Source organism: Carcharodon carcharias, chromosome 21 (genome assembly GCF_017639515.1).
Source record: "Carcharodon carcharias isolate sCarCar2 chromosome 21, sCarCar2.pri, whole genome shotgun sequence".
Taxonomy (NCBI): Eukaryota; Metazoa; Chordata; class Chondrichthyes; order Lamniformes; family Lamnidae; genus Carcharodon; species Carcharodon carcharias.
The window spans coordinates 71,770,359-71,792,819 of NC_054487.1; the positions used below are offsets into that span (position 1 = coordinate 71,770,359).

General features: G+C 42.4%; 1 protein-coding gene across 2 annotated transcripts in view; it reads left to right on the forward strand.

Moving 5' to 3' along the window:
• ano6 (anoctamin 6) overlaps positions 1 to 22,461 on the forward strand; it is a 160,989-nt gene that overhangs the window by 134,500 nt on the left and 4,028 nt on the right. For both annotated transcript variants that reach the window (XM_041216533.1, XM_041216535.1), the window contains 5 exons: positions 4,173 to 4,270; positions 11,807 to 11,931; positions 14,303 to 14,508; positions 17,270 to 17,481; positions 19,830 to 19,935. In XM_041216533.1, the coding sequence (XP_041072467.1) occupies positions 4,173 to 4,270; positions 11,807 to 11,931; positions 14,303 to 14,508; positions 17,270 to 17,481; positions 19,830 to 19,935 (747 nt within the window). The remainder of the gene's footprint in view (positions 1 to 4,172; positions 4,271 to 11,806; positions 11,932 to 14,302; positions 14,509 to 17,269; positions 17,482 to 19,829; positions 19,936 to 22,461) is intronic.

Sequence of the window (22,461 nt, forward strand, 5' to 3'; positions counted from 1 at the left end):
TCCTCCTCAGTGTTTATGTCAATTTTATAATACAGCAGCAAGAATTGAATGTGGTATGCACTCTTAAGTGTGATCCAAAAAAACTTATGGTATGATACAGGTTTAAGCCTGCTTCCCTCCTCTGCAAGCCTAGCCCTCTAGAAATAGAGCCTAGTTCATAATTTGCTTTTCCTATGGTCTTGCTAACCTCTAGCACAATGTTTAGAGATTGATGTATTTGTGCTCTGAGATTCCATTGTTCCTCTACGTCACCTAGATTCCCACCTTCCAAGTAATAAGTGACCTCCCTATTCTTCCTGCCAAAATGTATTACCTCACATTTATCTGTGTTGAACTTCATTTGCCAATTATTTGCCCATGGTGCAAGTTTATTAGTGTCCTCCTGTAATTTGTTGAAGTCTTCATCAGTATTGACAATCAGCTCTCCCTGCCCCCTAACAAATTGGTGCCATCCACAAATTTAGAAATTGTGTTCTGGATTCCAAAGTCCAAATCGTTGATATAAATTGTGAATCACAGTGGTACCAGCACTCATTGCTGTAGAACACCACTTCCCACGTTCTGCCACTCTTAATAAATTGTGAATCACAGTGGTACCAGCACTCATTGCTGTAGAACACCACTTCCCATGTTCTGCCACTCTTAATAACTACCCTTTGCTCCCACTCTCTACCTTCTATCTTGGTGCCAACTACTAGTCTGTCCCCTGACTCCGTACTCTCTGACCTTATTTGTCTATTATGCGGCATCTTATCGAAGGCCTTTTGAAAATCCAGATAAATTACATCTTCTGTATTACCATTTTCTACTCCGTTATCTTCTCAAAATTATTAATAAGGTTAGTTGAGCAAGATTTTCCCTTTTAAAATCCATTCTGACTATTCATTATTATATTTCCCATTTCCAGATGTTCTTCTATTCACTCCTTTAGCAGTGATTCCGTTATTTTTCCTACCGCCGATGTTAAACTGACATTCCCTGGCGCATCCTGCCCCTCTTCTTAAACTAGGGGCAGCGTTTTCCCCCCGTCTGGGGGGTTGTGCGGGAGCAGGGGGGTTCCCAATTGGCACCCCCGGTTGGGGACATGGCGCAATTGTATGTGGACAGCTCAATTAAGGCCCGCCCAGTGTGACGTCCGCTTGAAAGCGCTGTGCGCTCCCTGTGCGGGTGGCGTGGGGATTCCCTGAGCCAGGAGGACACACATGCATGCGAAAGGGTGCACAGATCTCCCTGACGCTAAGTGCGGCTCCAGGGAGACCAGCTCAAGGTTCAAAATTTCATCTAAGGCAGAGAAAAGCATTCCTGACATGTCCCCTCATGTGACACTGTCACATGAGTTGGGGCATGTCAATTTCTTTTATTTAGACATTTCATACAAATTTTAATGCCCTCATGAAACCTCATCCCGCCCGTGGATGAGGTTTCATGTTTTTTCTGAAGGCCGCCTGGGCTCTTCGCCTGCCCGCCAACCTTAAGGTTGGACAGGCAGGTCCATTAAACAGTTTAATTACTTTTTTAATGGCCTTAATTGGCTGCACACCCGCCGAACTGAAAATCTAAATGACGCGGGGTGACTTTGGGACACACGTCCGATGTCACCCCGCGTCATTTTACACGTCGGCAAGTGGACCCCACCCCCGCTCGCCGATCAGAAGATTCAGGCCTAGGAATTATGTGAGCTATTTGCCAGTACTCTGGCATTATATCTTCCCCTAATGAATTATTAAATATGTGTAGTAATGCCTCTGCTATCTCTTTCCTAGATTTGTTTAAAATATGTGGATGCAATCCATCCAGACCAGGGTCTTCATCCTCTGAGTTTGATTAGTTTATTCAATACATCCTTTTTAATGTTAAATGCACTTACCTCATTGCTAATTTTATCATTCAATGTCATGGTCAGAATTTTCTGCCTGCCGGGCGAGCGGGTCTAACCCAATCTCCGGCGGGCGAGGAGCCTATCCCCGCCAGAGAAGCAGGCCCCGTCGCCGTTTTACATGGGCGGGCCAATTAAGGCAGATTTTTTCATCCAGGGTATCACACTGGCATTTGGTTTGTTCTTTTAGTGAAATATACTTTTCCTGCACTCAGTTCCAGATGTTTCTCAATGTTGTTCTACATTGTTGTTTACCAATATTGCTGCCCATTTTATTTTTCCAAGTTCTATTCTCAGCCTCTCAAAACCAGCTTTTCTTGGCTTTTGTCATGCTTATGCCCTTCCCTATTATCGTCTTCAAAGTGTGTTATATTATGGTCACTATTGCCTAGGTGTTCCCCTACTTTAACTTGACATTTCTGCTCTGGTTCGTTCTCCATTATTACATAAAAGACCAAATCTTCCTTTGTTGCAGTTTTTACTTATTGGGTTAGAAAGGAGTTCTGTAACATTGTAGGAACTTTATTCCCTTTTCCCCTTTACCTATCTCTTCTGTCTAATTGATATCAGCATAGTTAAAATCACCCTAGATTATTATTCTATTTTTTTTTTACTCAATTCCCTAATGTGTTTGTATATTTCTTCCCTCACTGCCCACCATATAGTAGTCTGTAGTCGACACCTATTAGTGTCCTAGATCCTTTATTACATTTTATCTCTATGGATTCTAGTTTTGTCATACCAATAACTCTCTTTTTTTTCCTACTACCATTATGTTGTCCCAATAAGTACAGCTACTCTCTACCTTTTCTACTCTCTTCTGCTTTAGACTCTACAATGTTTAATTCCAAGTCTTGATTTTTCTCTAGGCATGTCTCAGTAATCCCTCCTATGTCTGGTTGCTCCCAACACATAATTGTCTTCAGCTTTCCTGTTTAATATAGATACTGGGTGCATTACTGTGCAGACATTGTAACTCCTTTTAAATAGGATTCCTCTTATTTTATGTTTAACCATCTTTTTAGACTCCTGTTCTGTAATTCTATTTATTCCCTTACCACCAATAGCCTCCCTATATTCTTTCCTATGCTCTCCTTCCCTGCTTTGTTTACATTTAGGCTGCTCAGGTTTCTTGGAGGGTCCCTCTGTCCAACCTATTAGTTTGAAGCCCATGCCATCTCTTTATTTGCCATTTTTGCGAGGACATGAGACCTATACCAGTTCAGGTGGAGCCCTTCCCCACAGGTACTGTCCCAGAACTGGTGCCAGTGTCCCTTGAAAAGGAGTCCCTCATTCCGACACCAGCCCTTTAGCCATGTGTTAATTCTCCTGATCTTTCTGCTGCTATGCTAATTTGCATGAATCACAGGCAATAATCCAAAACTTATTACCCAGGAGGTTCTGCTTTTTCATTCAGAATCTAACTTTTCTTTCAGCAGGTCTGCTTTCTTCTCCCTGTTGCTATCTCTGTTGTTTGTTCCAACAGAGACCATGACAATAGGTTTATTCCATCCCTTTCCAAATTCCTACCCAGCTGCCATGAAATATCCCTTAACCGGGCCCCGGATAGGTAACTCACCCTTTGGGATTGTCCTTGGCTGCAGAGGATACTAGCTATCCCCCTAATTATATAACTTTGAATCTCTTATTGTGACCACATTTTTATTCTGCTTTTCACCCTCCCACCTACCCCCACCCCATTCCTCACAACTTCACCGAACAGCCTTCTGAGCCACGATTCCCTGATCTGCATTGTGGCTGTCCTCCCTGCAGTCTGTCATCTTGTCCTCACAAGTAACAAGTAGATCCCCATTGGGCAGGACCAGCATCTGCAGGATCTCCTCCTTAACCCCATCTAAATCCCCATTACTCAATTCTCTAGTGTAGAATCTACCCTTCCACATTTTTTCTACATAGAATTGCATCTGGCTTTTGCCTGCTCATCTGCTAGCATTTTTAAAATTCCTTCATGGGATGCGTGTTGCTGGCTGGGCCAGCATTTGTTGTCCATCCCAAGTTACCCTTGAGAAGGTGGTTGTGAGCCATTTTCTTGGGACTGCTGGAGTCCACTTGGTATAGGTGTTAGTTAGTGTAGCTGTTAACGCATTCAGGATTGTCCTGTAAGTGTTGCCTTATCATGGAATCACATCTAATGGTAGATGTTATGGGTTTTGCAAGCGCAGCCGAGTTGAGGCATATTTTCTCTGATTCTTTTCATGAATACTTATTTTTAAAAACTATTCCTGTATGCTGCTCAACAAGAGAAGGTTTAACTTTTGTTATGTGAAATTTACAGTGTGACCCAGGAGGCTGCCTTGTAGAATTATCAACCCAACTGCTGGTTATAATGGGAGGAAAAGCAATATGGAACAACGTTCAAGAAGTTCTCATTCCGTAAGTTAATGCACTCTTAAGTGCATAAGATTATAGAAATTTACAAGTTAACAAAACATTTTAACAACAGCAACAGCAATTTAAATTTATATAGCACCTTTGACATAGTAAAGCATCCCAAGGCACTTCACTCGGGCGTTATAAATCAAAATATGGCACTGAACTACATAAGGAGATCTTAGGTCAGATAATCAAAAGTTTGGTCAAAGAGGTAGGTGTTAAGGAATTTCTAAAGGAGGAAAGTGAAGTAGAGGGGCGGAGAGGCATGGGGTGGGTATTCCAGAGTTTAGGTCCCAGTCAGCTGAAGGCGCAGCCACCAATGGTCAAGTGATTAAATTCGGGGGTGCTCAAGAGGACAGAATTAGCGGAGTGCAGATAGTTCAAAGATTTGTGAGGCTGAAGGAGATTATAGAGATATAGAGGGGCTAGGCCATGGTGGGATTTGAAAACGATGAGAATTTTAAAATAAAGATATTTGACCAAGAGCAAGGGTCAGTGAGCAAGGGAAGAAGTAAAAATCTTTTTTAATTCTCATTTCTCTGTTCTCAAAACTTTTTACTATCTAGACTAAAGGATAAGATTAAAAGTTTTGATCGCTGTTTCTGCATTGAAAATGTGTATGAATCATCATACGCCTGCACCTTACTCTAAGGAATGCAATCACCTGCTGCAGACCCAGTACTGTTATCCATTCTGGATTATGCAGCATTTCTCCCGGCTCTCAAATTCCTGGTCTCCACTCCCTATGCACGCACAGTATTAGTACTGCCTGGAACACCGAAATTGAACTTCCCTGTTTCTGGGAGTAACAGTGATTAATGAAGGGAGTCTTATGTGAACATGGACTTTGACTATTTTGATTGGAAGGTAAAATAGTTCACCTTAAGTTGTGAGTGCAAATGGCAGTTACCTCTATTCTTAAATTCGGAGGTAAAATTTAATTTTGTATTTTTTCCCGATGGGTTAACTGGTGCATTCTGGAATAGGAAGCTCACATGTTTGATGCCTGGTCTATGTTGAGCTCACTGATTTTTGCCTGTAGTGTTAATGTGGTTTAGTTGGCCTCAGTACATTGGCTTAGAGAGGGAAATTATTGAGTGAAAACAGGCCTCGATTTCATTGTGTCTTCTCCGATTGTCAGATAGCTTGTCTATGCTCGTTATCAAGTCTTGCACGTAAATAGCATTCACTTGAACAAGGATTTCTTTTCATTCATTCACGGGATGTGGGCTTCGCTGGCTGTGCCAGCATTTATTGCCCATCCCTAGATGCTCTTGAGAATGTGGTGGTGAGCTGCCTTCTTGAACTGCTGCAGTCTGTCTGGTACAGGTACACCCACAGTTCTGTTAGCAAGAGAGTTCCAGGATTTTGACCCAGAGACAGTGAAGGAACAGCAAAATATTTCCAAGTCAGGATGGTGAGTGACTTGGAGGGGAACTTCTAGGTGGTGTTCCATATTGTCAATGTGCGAACAATGGTAATGAAAATCGAACATTTTCTGTATTGTTCAGGTAATCCATCCCAACAGTTTATAGCCCAAGTGGTGGCCATGAAAACTCTACCCAATATTTCTAGGGGATCCCTGGAAGTAGTTGAGTAGTTTCACTGCTTGTCCATCTGGAATGGTCCATATGAGATATTTCTTTTTCTGTACATTAAATTGAAAGATTTCATTTTAAAGATAGTTTGTAAGTACTGTATTTATTACAATTGTTTTGTCAAGTTGGAATCATACTGTACTGACCATTTTTCTATTTCAGATTATGTATTATTTTCTTCTTACAAAGTTTCTTGCATTTCTCCCATTTCCCCACATTCATCACAACTGCAAATGGCTGCCAAAAGCAAACTTCCAATTCATCTTTCCGACTACCCTCAATGCTACGTAAAATGAAATTGTCTAAATTTGTGCCTTATGTTAGTTTTGTGGAACAGCATTGTATCTAATGACAATCTGTTGAGGACCTACAGAAGCTCCAGAACGATCTTTTTATTCACTCTCTGGAATGCAATCAGACCTCTATTCTGTAAATAAAATAACAGCATGTGCCACCCAGCCCCCGATCAAAAGCTAAAATTGGCATTTATTCAAATCAATTTATACATGAAAGAAGAAGTAGGTTTGCTTTGTGTGGACATGCAAATACCATACATCAGAATGTTCATAACTGCCTATACTTTCCTGCTTACCAATAAAAATATGCAAATATAAGAAAGCAAGGAACAAGGCATGGCTATTTGTCTCACCCAACTCACTTTTCCCAAACATTATCCACTCCATCATGGAATCTACCTAACTGAACCTTTTAATCGCCTCATATGGTATTTTTTAAAATTTTGTCTCTGATCCTTTACATTACTATTTTGCTAATCTCAATTTTTTCTTGATGCATTCGTTTTGAGCTTTCATCCTCTGGGTTCCGTAAATAAATCAAAAACAACTTATTTTATTTACAGCACCTTGTATCACAGCAAAACTGTCAAGACAATTCAAAATTCAATGTCTGACCAGAGTAGGAAGGAAATCAGGGGAGATTGCTGAAGTTGTGATTAAACAGGGAGTTTTAAGGAGGCTTTTTTAAGGTGGGAGGTGGATATAGCAAGATGGAGGTTTTAGGGAGAGTGGTAGATGAAACAAAGAACCGGAATGATGAGAGAAAGATTGAAAGAATTTGAAGATGAAAATGAGGAGTTTTAAATTAAAATGCTGAAGGATATGGAGCCAATGGCAGTGAGCAGGGGTAAAGGTAATAAATAAGCCTGACTTTCTGGAGAAGAGAATGCAGGAGGCCATTGTTTTGGATGAGTTTGAGTCTATGCTGGTGGAACTTGATGTAAGTGCACATGACCTCAAGTGAGCATCATCTGCATTGAGGTTAATCAGCCATTTCTTGATTTATCTGTTTAGCTTGTTTCATTTTGTTTTAAAATGCTACCAGTCACCAACTGGCCACATTATAAATTTATACCTATTAGATATAGTGTAAATGGTAGAGGACATGGAACAGAGATCTACAGATCAGGCAGTGTAGGGCTTTCTTGCATCCTATTTTCCAAGTCTGAAGATTGTATTTTAATCATCTAATTTGCCGTTAATTGTGTGAACCTTATTATTAAAAAAGGCCATGCATTTATATATGGAATTCACAAACAGTACATTCCTTTTTGAAGTGCAATCATTATTTTGTTCGTAGTTACACTAAGGCCAGAATTTTCTCGTTGGCGTGCGGGGGTGGGCCCCACATGCCGATGTGTAAAATGACGCACGGTGATGTCGGGCGAGGGTCATGATGTCACCGCGCGCCATCGCAATACTTGGGTGGGCGCGCAGTGTTTTCGGATATGCAGCCACCCTTGGGGCAGCAATTGTCCGCAATTTTTCGGGGCCCGTGCAATCTTCAGGACATCGCGTGGGTGCAACGGGCAGGCGGATAGGAGACGTTTGTATAAACCTCATCCACGGGCAGGATAAGAGTGTTGAGTGGGGTCACGAATGGTATCTGTTAGATATTCAATTCTGAAAGTTACTGATACTTGCCTGTGTGAGTAGGAATACTTCAAAACACTTCTAAGCTGTTTGGACAGGAGTAACAGTCTTCAGGTCAGGACTCTACAGTAAAGGTCATTTTTGGGGCCTGCAGGTTTCAGGAAGCCTTCCCTTAGCCTGGGAATGGGAGCTGTGCTATCCACTGGAGGCACCTCTTCTGAGGAGGAAGGGAGGGCCAGAAGGGGGAGGAGGCCAGGAGTCATATTCAGCCTCCAGGGGAGCCACCTTTGGGAGGAGAGGTGCAGGCACAAGGGGTGCAGGGCCAACAGGAAGTCCAAGACAGGTGGGGCTGCAGAAGGGGCCACTATCCTGCAGCAAGGGTATACAGGCGGTGAAGTAGCTACCTCAATATGTTTGAGGTGCAGTGCCGAAGGAGGCCCCATCTCCCAAGGAGACGGTCACCTCCATCTGTTAGATGATAGATCCTGAGATCTGCGCCAACAATGTGGGTAGGCACCCCATGCCAGTGGCGCTGACGGTCATGTCTCCCCTAAACTTCTATGCCTCCGGCTCATTCCAGGGGTTGGTGCGTGATCTTTGCAGAGTCTCCCAGTCAGCTGCCCACACTTGTGTCAAGCAGGTGGCAGACGCTTTGTTCAGACATGCATTGACTTTCATCCACTACCGCTGGGACGAGGCCAGCTAGACAGAACAAGCCAGAGGCTTTGCAGCGATTGCTGTCTTCCCCCGCGTCCAGGGTGCTATAGACTGTACACATGTGGCCATTAAGGCGCCAGCAGGTGAGCCCAGTGCCATCATCAACAGGAAGGGCTTCCACTCCATGAACGTGTAGATAGTGTGTGATCACAGGATGCTGATTCTACAAGTCTGTGCAAGGTACCCAGGCAGCTCCCACGATGCCTACATCCTCAGACACTCCCAGGTGCTGAGGCTCTTCATTGCTTCAGCACGTCTGGATGGATGGCTGCTGGGTGACAAGGGCTATCCCCTCAAAAGGTGGCTCACGATGCCTTTCCATCACCTAAGAACAGAGGCTGATCAGCATAACAGTAGGAGCCACGCCTCCACAAGGGCTGTGGTGGAGAGAGCCATCAGTCTTTTCAAGTTGCGCTTCCGATGCCTGGACCGTTCAGGGTGTGCACTCCAATAGCACCCCTCAGATTGTTTGTCGCTGATAGTGGTTGCAAGCTGCGTTCTCCACAAACTGGCACCAGAAAGGGGTGACGCAGTGGACAAAGAAGATGTAGACGCAGTTGCTCTGGCTGCACCTGATGAGTCCAGCAGTGAGACCGAGGATGAGCATGCACAGGAGAACACTGAGGGGGTAGACACTGACCTGGGCGTACTCCAGGGAGGCAGGGACACCCGGGAAGCTTTAATCCAAAGAACCTTCAGCTAGCGCACCACAGGTGGACCTTGAACACACGCCAGGGCTGCGGGCTCCATATTCGATACCTGAGTACAAAATCTGCCTGGATAGGAACTGCAGGAGTAAAGAATCACCCTGAGCCTTGCTTACATATCAAAATTCAATCATTTAACAAAGTCAAGTTCAGAAACCAAAAGAAATTGTTGCACATCACACCAGGTGTTAATGAACTAATAGTGGGGCAACATAAAAGCACCAGTGAGAAGCCCGTGGTTTGCCTAAGATACCTTAAATTTACGCTTACGATTGCTACGTCTAGGTGCTGCTCCCTTGCTGGCACTGGCATCTGAGACAGCCTGCTCACTGTGCTGTCCTGTTTGCCTCGATTACCTTGACGGCCGTCCCGAGCCTGTGGAGCCTTTGAAGGTCCCGCCTGGGGAGGGGCGGAGGAGCTGCTGCCATCATCCGGAGCACCCTGAGAGGAACCCGCAGAGACGACAGGCAGCTGCTGCACCAACGTGAGGTTGCTTTGTACCTCCCTGCTCACTGTAGATGGATGGGCACCAAGCTGGGATACTTGGTGCCCAAACCATCTCCCACACTGGCACTGACCAGCTGAGGTCAGTGCCGTTGAGAGGGCTCGCAGGTCTGAGCGTAAACCCAGGATGCACTGATTGTTCTCCTGGAGGAGCCTCTTCATGAGAGTCACCATCCTCTCCATGGAGGAAGTTTGGCACTCAGCCGTGAGGCTCATTGCATCGGTGTTGCTCCGCGTGGACTCTTCCAGCACGGGCACCATGCCACACATTGTCTCATGTATCTCAGCCAAATCGTCCTGCATACCCTGCTGCACTTCCAGCATTTGCTGCCTCACGAACGACTCCAGAGGCACATCATCAGCATGTGCCTGGTACCCCGCAGTCCTCTGACTGCTGGCGCCATGGGCACTCCCTGTCTCCACCTGCACCTCAAGCAAGTGTGAAGTGCCCTCACCGCTGTGTCCCAGGATGCTAGCCAAAGATCTAATTCCCACCGAGGTGCTAGTATCGGCGCTGATGCCTGCCTGGCTGAGATGGTGTGATGCTGATGAGTCAAAATGTTATGGGCCCTCAAGTGTGAGAGGTGGTCTCTCTGCCTTCTCCTCCTGGCCCTGCTCTGATGATGCTGAAAGGAGGAACAAGGACTTTTGATTAGTTAAAGTGGAGACAATGTCAATGTGCCTGTCCCCAGTGCCCAGATGCTGCCTCCATCACATTTGGCAGCACACGGTCTAACCTTGCAAAGCAAGGAGGCACAAGCACGTGGAACGCAAAGGCCAGCAGATGGATTGGTGCCCCACCACCTGGAATCTCCCCTCCCAGCATGTTAGCACCCTGACTTTGACATGCTTCGCAGTTCCAGCACTGTGCCAAGATGCAGATCCTTGGGTTTGCCCCCAGATTTATACTCTGGGTGTCAGTGCGACACATGCTGCGGGTGCAGAACCCATCTCAGCTCAACCCTCTCAGGGCGGACTAGGCATGGCGGGGGTGGGGGGTGCTCCTTGGGGAGAAAGGGTGATGGCTGCATTAAGTGACCTCAGCCAACATGGTACTCACCCTTCCCTAGCGCAGGAGGTCATTGAATCTCTAGCGGCACAGGACCTACGTGCATCGCACCACACCATGGCAGCTCTCACACTCGGCCACCGTCTCCCAGGCACATTTGGTCAGGTGGGGGGGGGGGCCCTCCACCTCCCATCCCTCAGAAGCAGCACCACCCACCACGCTGCCACCTCTTCCAGGCAGCTAGGCACTCATCCAAAAAACAAGGGGCACACTGGCCTGTTGCCCTACCCTCCGGCCTGGCCTGCTCCGCTGGCCCTACCCTCCGGCCTGGCCTGCTCCGCTGGCCCTACCCTCCGGCCTGGCCTGCTCCGCTGGCCTACCCTTCGGCCTGGCCTGCTCACCAGAAGCCCTCTGGTGAGCCCTTGTACCTGCCATTGTCAGCAGCCTTGCAAAGGCTGTCAACGCTGTATTTAAACAGGCCACCGGGTCGCCATTGGACCCGGCAGTCAGTGCACTCCCACCGCCGCCTGCCCACTCCCGCTATCCTCAGGAGTCAAGAAATACAGTGGGTGGGCCTTAATTGGTCTGCACATGTAAAATGGCAGCGCAGACCCGGTCCCACTTGGCCTGCCCAACATGGGGAAAATTCTTCCCTAAGAATTTGCACACAGCAGGGTCCCGCAATAGCAATGAGATAAATGATTAGATAATCCTTTTCGGGTCACATTGGCTTAGGGATGAATGTTGGCCAGGACACTGGGAGACTTCTGTACTTCTCTTTGAATAATATCTTACACATCTACATGAATAGGAAGACGGGATTATGATTTAACAAATCATGCAAAAGGCAACATCTCCAACAATAAAACTTTAGCAATAGCTTTCTGAGAACTCAAGTAGGTGATAGACACTGAATTATGCTCAGTGATCAATTTAGCTACCTCTTGGAAGAATTCCAATAGATTTTTTGGGCATGAGCTGGCATTTATAAATCTGTGCTAACTGTTCATTATGTTGAGGCTGCCTGCACAAATTCAGTAGCTGTAGATTTCCATTCACCTGGATATAAAACCTGGTCACGATTTACCAACTGTCTTCTGTTCTTTGTACAGGTGGTTAAAGAATCTTATTGCTCGCTGTAGAAAAAAATCAGAAGAGAAACTTCCCCGATGGGAGCAAGACTATCAACTGCAATCCATACCAAAGTTAGGCTTGTTTTACGAATACCTGGAAATGGGTATGTTATTATGTGTGTGTTATGTACTGGGAAGCTGCTTGTTTGACTGACATCAGATGAAATGCCCCTTCTATTATATTTGTCTTTTGCTAATAAAGCTGTTTCACCTGTGATGGGGAGTATGATTAACAACAACTGGCATTTGAGTTTTCCCATGTAATGCTCATTGGAATAATTGAAACTATTCAGTAATGCTTAGAGCTGCTTCACTTACACCAAGCAGCTTATGTAGACCCAGCTCCATTTGTACCTGAGAACAGATACTCTGCGTGGGTGAGTAGGGGACTAGATTTAATAAGCAATTGGCCATAACAACATTTGTACCAATGAATTCTGTCCCTTTAATGGAAAGCATTTTGGTTAAAAATAAGTATCTGTTGTTCTTTTTATGTCCTATCGTAGGGAAAGGTTTTCAAAACCACCAGGAAGATTTGGATTGATGCTTCATTATTTATTGACTAGTATTTAGAAAAGTTAGTGTCCTTGCGTGTTTTGTTCAATGATTCAAATGCCCAGTTTAGGTATTCAGTACCTACACAGTCTGTTCCATTGGCCCCATTGATGTGAGAAGATTTTCTGCTTCTGCACTCCTGATGCAGAGCAGAAGTGAATACTGACAAACTGTGCACCTTGAGTCAATAATGTTTCATCCATTAATTTTACTGGACAGAAAAGCTTGAGCTGTGTTTGAATAATTCCTGCATTATGTGTTCATGGCGTGTGCCAAGAACATTCAAGTGGATGATCGCTTCTACAATTTACTGTACTGTAAACAAAAAGAATGATGTATATCCAGGAATGAGCATGAGAAATAGAAACTTATTTCCCTTTCCCACTTGACCACCTTTCACTTGTTTTATCAATTATTGTAGTGCCATATTTCCACTAACGGATGACAATGTTTATCTAGTTATAATAATTTTTAAAATTGTTTCACAAACAGTTGTGGTACCACTCCTCAGCCATTAAGGCAGAGTGCTGGAGGGAGTAAAGCATGATTAGTTGTTTTCCATATCCATATAAAACCAAGCGCAATTTTCGAGTTGAAATACCCTGGTGAAAGTATTGCTTCTTTTAGCCAAAATGGTTTGGATTTTGTAATGACCAAATAAAAATTGCACTATTTTTGCTAATTTAAAAGATAAAGCTGCCAAAATTTATTAAATTATTAAATAAGGACATTATCAAAAAAAATTTAACAACTGCAGAATTTTTAACCTATAAGTACGCTGTTTCTATGCTTTATAGCTTTTGTTTTGTTTTAAATTACATGGTTTTCTCACAAGCAGCCCTCCACTTATTTAATTTTAACTGCATGAGAAAGTACCTTCTTACTGTGCATGCTGCAATCTCTGTATATTGTAATAAATTGTTTCTGAAAATTGAAAAGTTTCATAATCACCCTGTTGGTAATGTCTGACCACTTTTGAAAAATATTATGGATTCCACTTTTACTACTTGATTCCCTTAAAATTAACAGCAATGTGTTTTGGTGGCATTAATATTAAATCTGATATACATTACTTTTTCCTGAATATTCTATATTTTTCCTGAATATTCTATCTCCTCAAAATAGAGGAGAGGCATGTTAGAACTATTGGCATTACTCACGTGTCCTTATGAGATATTTACGATACAAGATGCTTAGATAAAGTGATGTTACTGGACTACAATGCAGTCTGTTTAATTGTATCATTTGTGAAGTCAAATTGCGCGAGCTTTATATGGAAGCTTCCATTTAAAGACAAACAAGTTGTATAGGGAGGTGGTGGCATAGTGCTATTGTCACTGGACTGGTAATCCAGAGACCCGGGGTAATTCTCTGGGTTCGAATTCTGCTACAGCAGATGGTGGAATTTGAATTCAATAAAAATCTGGAATTAAAAGTCCAATGATGACCATGAAACCATTGCCAATTGTCGTAAAAATCCATCTGGTTCACTAATAGGAAGGAAATCTGCTGTCATGTGATGTACGCCAGACCAGCAATGCTGCTGACTCTTAAAAATGCCCTCAAAACAAAGGCAGTTAGGGATGGGCAATAAATGCTGGCTTAGGCAGCGACATTCATGTCCCATAAAGGAAATAAAAAGAGTATAGCACTATTAAACAGATTGGGGTGGACACACAGGCTGCTGGCCATGCTAGATTTTCCACAGTGGACTATTCATAACAGCAATACTCCTTTACTACTTCTCTAAAATAGTTTTAACCTCCCTTCATACGTTTCACTCCGGGTCTTTCCAGGTTTAGCAAGAGTAAGTGACATGGCCATGACATGAGTTTGTTAGCCAAGACCTGGGCCATCAGAACACTCGCTCGTGATCCATAATGGTAGAAGAATTCATTTTAGCTCTTGTTCCTTTTACAGTTATACAGTTTGGTTTTGCCACCATCTTTGTAGCATCATTCCCTCTGGCACCTCTACTGGCACTGATTAATAACATCATTGAAATACGAGTAGATGCATGGAAAATTACCACTCAGTTTCGACGGATTCTGGCAGTCAAAGCACAGGATATTGGAGCCTGGCTGCCAATCTTACATGGAGTGGCTGTTTTTGCTGCTGTGACAAATGTGAGTGAAGCCTTTGAATCTTGTCAGAACTTAACAACAGCTTAAAATGTATTACGGTCAATTATCTGGTCTGTTCATGCCTAATAGCTTTACCATATACAAAGTATAACTATGCACAGTTACATGAAGAGTTTTAAATTGAATTTTTTAAATAACAGCCATGTGGAAGGTGCATTGTGCACCAAGTTGGTATGCTAGGGATTTTTCATTGCAGTGTCCAGTTTGTCTATTTTTTTGCCAGTTCGCTGGAAATAAAGGCCGGGATTTTCTGGCCCTGTAGCGGGTGGGACCCACCACGGGTGAGGTGGCCCCCCAGCCAGAAGTCCATTGACTTGTGGTGGAACCAGAAGATCCCGGCGGCAGGCAGATGCGGAAAATCCCACCCAAAGTACAATAGGGATATAAAACAAAAGAGAGGGTCAGAGCAGTTGACATGTTTTGAACTTTATTCTTCTGGTAAGTATTTTTGTTCTCTTTTCCTTCGTATGCCTGGGTTGCCATCTAAAACAAAAAACGCAGCCATGCAGCCTATTCACAGTGGTGATTAATTGTTACTAGGTTTTCCTGGGCAGGGCTGCCTTCTAGCGCAAAGTATTTTAAACTAGTGCAAAATATTGTGGAAATTCAGTTTGTGCTGATCATAAATTTGCTTAAAATTCCATGATCGTTTACATGGAATGCACCAATTTTCGGTGAATTGCACAGAAAAAGCCAAACAGAAACTCTACCCTACCCCATTGTACGTACAAATATAAATAAATTATTAAATTGAAGCAAAGTTGAATTTGTGTTATTCAGAATAGCGCCTCAGCAATGTTTATATATATTTCACAGCATTAATAATGCAAATGGACACTTATTGGCAGTCCTAAATAACTTGCACCATAACAGATATGAGTTGCACTTTGCACCTTCAAATTACAAACTACAGACAGCTTTCGATGTACCGAATCCATTTGAAAATAAGGACACCTGTAAATAAAGGGCACCATTGTACATTCCTTAAGTGTCCCTAGATTACAGGTTTCACTGTGATACTACAAAATAATAGAAATAACTCACATAGCATGCAGGCAGAGAAGAAAATATTTGTAGTGTGACAAGACTATAAGTTCAATAGATCAGATTTTACAGGCCAGTAGAATGGAAGGTTTCCTTTTCTAAAGGACACTAGTGAAGCTTTTACAATAATCCAATAGCTTCATGATCACATTACTGATGCTAGTTTTTTATTGTTCCAGATTTAGGTAATTAACTTAATTAAATTCCCCCAGCTACCACGGTGGGGTTTGAACTCTCAGGAGCTTTAATGCAGGTCTCTGAATTAATTAACCAGAATGAGCAGTGAATGAGCAGAACAGTGTCTGAACCAGGAAGTACAAATCTGAATATTAAATTCAATGTCAAATCAGGCACAGAAAATTAAATAGAGGGAAAGAAATATTAGGTTAAGAGAAAACAAAAAAGAGAGGAAAAGAAATTAAGTCTTTTTTAAATGTTTTAAATCTCCAACAATAATTAAATTTGAAGGAATGAGTTTCTACACCAGCAATGGGAATAGGGAATAGGGAATAGTTGCTGATTTTTTCCATGCAAGTCTAGAAGGAAGAAGTGAACTGTATGGCCCCTTCTTTACCATGAGTTTCAACTATGTCTGCCCAGACCTGCTATTGTAGTTGGGACTTCAGCACCATCATCATCATTATGAATTTGCATTTATTGTCTTTAAAATAGAAAATTATCCCATTTGAAGATGTGAATAATTGAGAAGCTTCTGGGGAGCTGCTGTTTTTGGAACCTCAACATGACACTGCACTTCCATTAGAAAAGCAAAGAAAATTATGGGAAAAGTCATCTAATATTGAGTAAACTACTTAAGTATACTCCAGGACAAAGCTGCTCACTTGACTGACACTCCATCCACCACCTTAAATGTTCACTATCTTCACCACTGGGGCACAGTGGCACCCCTGTGTACCATACACAAATGCACCCCAACAACTCATCAAGGCTCCTCCAACAGCATCTTCCAACCCCACAACCTCTACCACCTAGAAGGAAAAGGGTTGCAGGTGCATTGGAACACCACCACCTGCAAGTTCCCCTCCAAGGCACACAACATCCTGACTTGGAACTATATTGCCATTCCTTCAATGTTGCTAGGTAAAAAACCTGGAACTCCCTTCCAACCAGCACTCGTGAGTGTACCTATACAAGATGGACTGTAGCAGTTCAAGAAAGTGGCTCACTCCACTCCCTTCTCAAGGACAGTTAGGGATGGGCAACAAATGCTGGTCTTGCCAACACTGCGCTCATTCCAGGAATGAATTAAAAAAACACAAAATCAGATGATAGACTTTAATTTTGCTTCAATATGCATTTGAAATTTGGAACTTGCTACCACAGGGAGTGATTGAAGCAAATAGTATAGATGTATTTAAGGGGAAACCAGACAAGCATATGAGGGAGAAGAGAATAGATGGTTACGATGATAGCTCTAGATGAGGCTCGAATGGAGCATAAACACCAGAATGGACTGTTCGGGTGGAATGGGCTGTTTCTGAGTTTATATTCTATATAATTCCTATATAATGAAACAAGCTTATATTTCAGATTTGTGACTCGCTTTGAGGTATTTACTATGATACATTTGATATAACAAAATTAAAATTTTATAGAAAGATTTATATTTTCTAGGCTGTTACATTTCCTAGCTGATCTTTTAAAATGACACTTGCTATTTTTTTTTTTTTGTTTATAGGCATTGATCATTGCATTTACATCTGATATGATTCCCAGGCTTGTTTACTACTGGGCGCTGTCAGTGCAACCCTTCGGAGAACATAGCAGCCCAACCATGCAAGGTTACATCAATACGACTCTCTCTGTTTTCAGAGTCACTGACTTCAGTAATGTCAGCAAACCCATTAGTTACCCTTTGTGGTTCGATTCTGCAACTGATACCACCTGCAGGTTAGTAAGTGTTACTGTAAATAACAATGGCCCAGAAATCGGTGGAACATTGTATCTCGGAGTGAGCACAATTAGAGAATTCTCAACCATCTGATCATGTTACTTTTATACCACAAATTGTTGGAAATTTGAATTGCCCTTCAATCCTACTCTGTTTAAGACTGGTAATGGATGGGTTGAGTTTTAAATGTTTACCACTGTACCACTCCAAGACAGTTAATAATCAATCAATCAGTTTAACTCAGCAATGGAATCTGAGGCATGACCCTTTATTGCTGGAATTCTGGCCACTGAAGTGTTGATAGCCCCAAGGCAGGATTTCCCGGTCGGCGTGCGGGAGCGGGGCCCGCTCACCGACGCATAAAATGACGCGGGATGATGTCGGGTGGAACTCCCGACGTCACCCCGCGTCATTTCAATTTTCAGGTTGGTGGAAGCGCAGCCGAATCAGCTGTGCGTCCGCCGACCTGTCAACGGCCTATTGAGGCCATTTAAAAAGTAATTGCACTAGTTAAGGGGCCTGCCCGTCCAACCTTAAGATTGGCGGGCAGGCCAGGAGCCCTGACAGGCTTCAGAAAAAGCGTGAAACCTTATCCACGCCTAGGATGAGGTTTCATGTAGGTTTTTAAAAATTTAATTTAAGTTTAATTAAAAGTGATGGACATGTCCCAACTCCTGTGACAGTGTCACATGAGGGGACATGTCAGGGAAATTTTATTTTTCTATTTTTAACATTTTTGAATTTGGCGCCGATCTCCCTGAGGCAGCACTTAGCCTCAGGGAGATGAGTGTGCTCTTTCGCACGCTTGCACAAAAGAGCGAACTCTCGGCTTAAGAAATCCCTCTCACCCGCACAGGGATAGCGCTTCCTGGCGGATGTCACGCTGGGCGGGCCTTAATTGGCATAAAATGGCAGCGATTGGGGGCGCCAGTCGGAGGCGCGCCTGCAAGCGCCCACTCCTGAACTTCCCCCCTAATGGGGGGAAAATTCTGCCCCTAAAGACCAAAGTCCTTATAGATGAGGAAGTCTTAATTAGACAAAATGGAGGAATGGAATTGGACAAAATGACCTATTCTTATACAGTAAAATCTTTGTTCTCTGGCATGTTCAGGGAATGGGTGGTGCCGGTTAATCAAAAATACTGGTTAACGGGGTGTTACGTTACTCTGGACAAGGTGCTGCTCTATCTTTGAGGGCACTGGGGAAGCTGCTGAGCAGTCAAGGGCCCCAGCACAGCATTTGACAAGGTCCATCATCATTACTTTCAAAAGCAAATGGAGTTTCCACCACATTTCTGGTGAAGTTTCAGTGGGAACGCCTCCTGTGTATATCCTGGTCATAGTAATAGATTTCCATGTGTATCAGGCACCCAAGTAGCCTACTTCAGAAAAAAATCAAAATTAATCTATTGTAATAATTTAACAAAATAAATATCTATGCAATTGACTAATGCGTGAAATCACTTTTTGTAACAAAGTAGCACAACCATGAATGGTGCAGTTTTCTTTCATTGTCATTTTTAATTTTCTCTCCTTGCTCCTCCGCACCCAATGATTGCAACTCAATTCAGGACAGGTACCAGCATGAAGTGGTCGTTCTTCATGCATGAGCTTGAATAGTGAATGTGAGGAGCTTATTCAGTCAAGTAAACATTTAACCATCACGCTATAGCTAGTGAAAGCGGACATGCTTTCAGATCACAAATAAAATTGTAGTGTGATGGGCTGAATGAACTTCCTTTCATCCAAACAACTTATTCTCAGGATATAGGGGTAAATTTTGCAAATTAACAAAAGAAGATGTACATGGAACCCAAAGCACATTCCAAGCTGTTTGACCAACGCTATTATGGGCAAATGATCATGAAGATTACGCTGACCTGCACAGAGTTCACAATATACATTGCTGTTGTGCAAAGCTCTGCTTCAGGAGTACTAATTCATAAAACTTGTCCTATTCGATGAATACAGTCTCGTATTACTATTAAGATCAAGTAAATATGGTTACAAAATATCTGATTACAAAATATTCAAAACTGCTTTACAATAGCCTTACTGTTATCAAGATATTACTGTTTTTATTGTTTTTAGCATACATCTTGGCAAACAATAAACCTCAAATGTAAACAAAAAATCTTACTTAAGCACAGATTTAAATTAAGTCAGGACAATTTTGATTTTAATTTTGTTTTGTAAAACAATTTGACTGGGGTATTTATTTCAGTAATCACCTTTTTATTGCTAGCATTCCCTGATAGTATGTGTCTCCTGCGTAAAGCTATTATCTGCATTGTTTTTATTTAATGATGTGCACTGAGAGTGATGCTATGGTTTTAATTTTGTGTTAGGTACCGAGACCTCCGATATCCTCCTGGTCATCCTCTGCAGTATGAACATAGCCTTTACTTCTGGCATGTTATGGCTGCCAAGCTAGCCTTTATTATTATTATGGAGGTGAGGCATATATTTTGGTTATTTTTGCAAGTGTATTGTTTCTGGCTTGATGAATGATCTCACCTCTCTGTCAGTAAATGGAATAGCCAGTGTCAAAAAAAAAAGAGCCTTTCATATATAGGCAGGAATACTTGGATCTGCCTATCATATGAAATACATCTTTGTACCCTATGGGCAAGGAGCTCCTGGTAGCATCATATATGTTTCTTTGAATCAATTCTGGAATATATTATTTCTTTGTTGACTAATAAATATATTTCACATTTGAGGTATCATTTTTGACCTTCATATATGAAATAATCATTTTTTGGCATCAGTGTGCTGTCATCTACTGTCTCAAATGAATAGTGGGGAGTGTCATGGTAGCATTGATCAAATGTGCGTAGAAAATGAAATATCATTTGATATTTCAGAAAGTATAACTTGTATGTAGCAACATCAAGCGTGAGTTTCCCTTTGCACAGAGGTGAAACAGACACTATGGGGAAGCTACATGAATGGGATCAGCTAGCTTTTCTCAGTATGCCAATCAGGACCACAGACAATTAAATGTAATGATCTCTCCAATGCAGAGTGCTGTTTAACTATGTACAAACATATTTAAAAAGTTGCCCATTTAATTGATTGCTGTTTGAATACACCTTGCAAACCATGACCACTATCACTTAGAAAGACAAGGGCTACAGATAGATGGGAACGCCACCACCTGGAAGTTCCCCTCCAAGTCACTCACCATCCTGACTTGGAAATATATCACCATTCCTTCACTGTCACTGGGCCAAAATCCTGGAACTCCCTTCTTAACAGTGCTGTAGGTGTACCTACACCACATGGACTGCAGTGGTTCAAGGAGACAGCTCACCACTACTTTCTCAAGGTCAACTAGGGACAGGCAATAAATGCTGGCCCAGCCAGCAAAGCCCACATCCCATGAATGAATTAAAAAAAAAAAGAACAAATTTTGCCTTTTAAAATAAAAATACATTTGACAGGTTTATATAATTAGCTTTCCTATAAGAGCAAGAATTACACTAAAGGTGGATAAGCTGATGCAATATTTGCAGTTCTTTTCAAGTTTACCAATTTAATGTACAAACTTGGGAACTTGAGATCCAATTCTGCTGGTGTTAGAGTGGTAAGTAATTTGTAATTTTAATCATTGGAAGGGAGAATGGCAATGTTGAAAATTAATCTGCTCCCATTTAAGACAGGAATGAGAGGAATTTCTTTCTCTGAGGGTTGTGAATCTTTGGAATGCTCTTCCCCAGAGAGGGGTGGAGGCAGGGTCATTAAATATTTTTAAGGAAGAGGTAGATAGATCCTTGACTAACAAGGAAATCAAAGGTTATTGGGGTAGGCGGGAACTTGGAGTCCATAATCAGATCTACCATGATCATATTGAATAGCAGAACAGGCTCAAGAGGCTAAATGCCCTACTCTTCCTGATATTTTTGTTCATATTAAGAACCATGGGGCTATATGACTCATGAATGGCTTCATTTCAAATGCATGGCCAGAATTTTACGAGCCTGTCGTGGTGGGAACAGGGCCGTAAAATGGGGTGAGCCATTCTACACTCCATTGACTTCAGCGGGACCATAAAATCCCACTGGCGTAAAATTCCGGCCCATGTCACCTTGCTTTGTGGGAGCGATTCTGCATATGGTATCATCAGTTCCTTGATTGCTTCATTGCAACTTTCTCCCCAAACAAAGTTCATCAAGAGTGAGACAGGTAAAAAAAAAATAAACAGGAGAGAGAAACATGACATTGAAACTGAAGAGAGAGCAGCAGGAGGAGAAAAATTATACCAGAAAAAAGGAATATGGAATGAAATGGACAGGCAAGAAAAAAATCATAAAGAAGCAGGAAAGTAAACTATAAAGGTGAAAGAAAGGGAAGTGCAAGAATGTGAGAAGGGTAGAAGGAAGAGAACAAAAAAAAAGCACAATAGAGTCACCAAAATGAAAAATAATAGGGAGGAAGAAGGAGACACAGAATGGAACCGGTCACTCCTTGTACACACCCCCCAACTAATAATATGGTAGGCTTAATTGGAAAATCTATCCCACTTTCCCTTGTCGTCTCTGAATATATCTGTCTTTCTGATACTTTGTGACACTTTACTTCTTGTTTCTCTGTTCTCCTGTCTGTTTTGTTGTATTCTCTTTGTGTTTGCCTCATACAGTTTTGAATTTATCCATCTGCACCCTTTTTCCTTTCTATCACTGGTTAGAGAAAGGGGAGAAATGTGCTAAAGAGATCAGTAAGGCTTTGTAGGCTGGAACCTCTTGACCATGCTCAAGGTTGGGGGAATGTTTTTGGGTGGACAAAACATAGCATCTGAGTGGGTCAGGACCTACCTGTTTGGGAGGGAAAATGTTTGAAGTAAAGTCATTTTAAAAAATTAAAAAGTAGAAAGCAAGAATTATAGAGTAAATAATTGAAAAATAGGGAAAGTAGAGTAAAATAAATAATGGGAAGTACAGGTTACAAACAATTAAATTTCAAAATGCCTACCTTGCT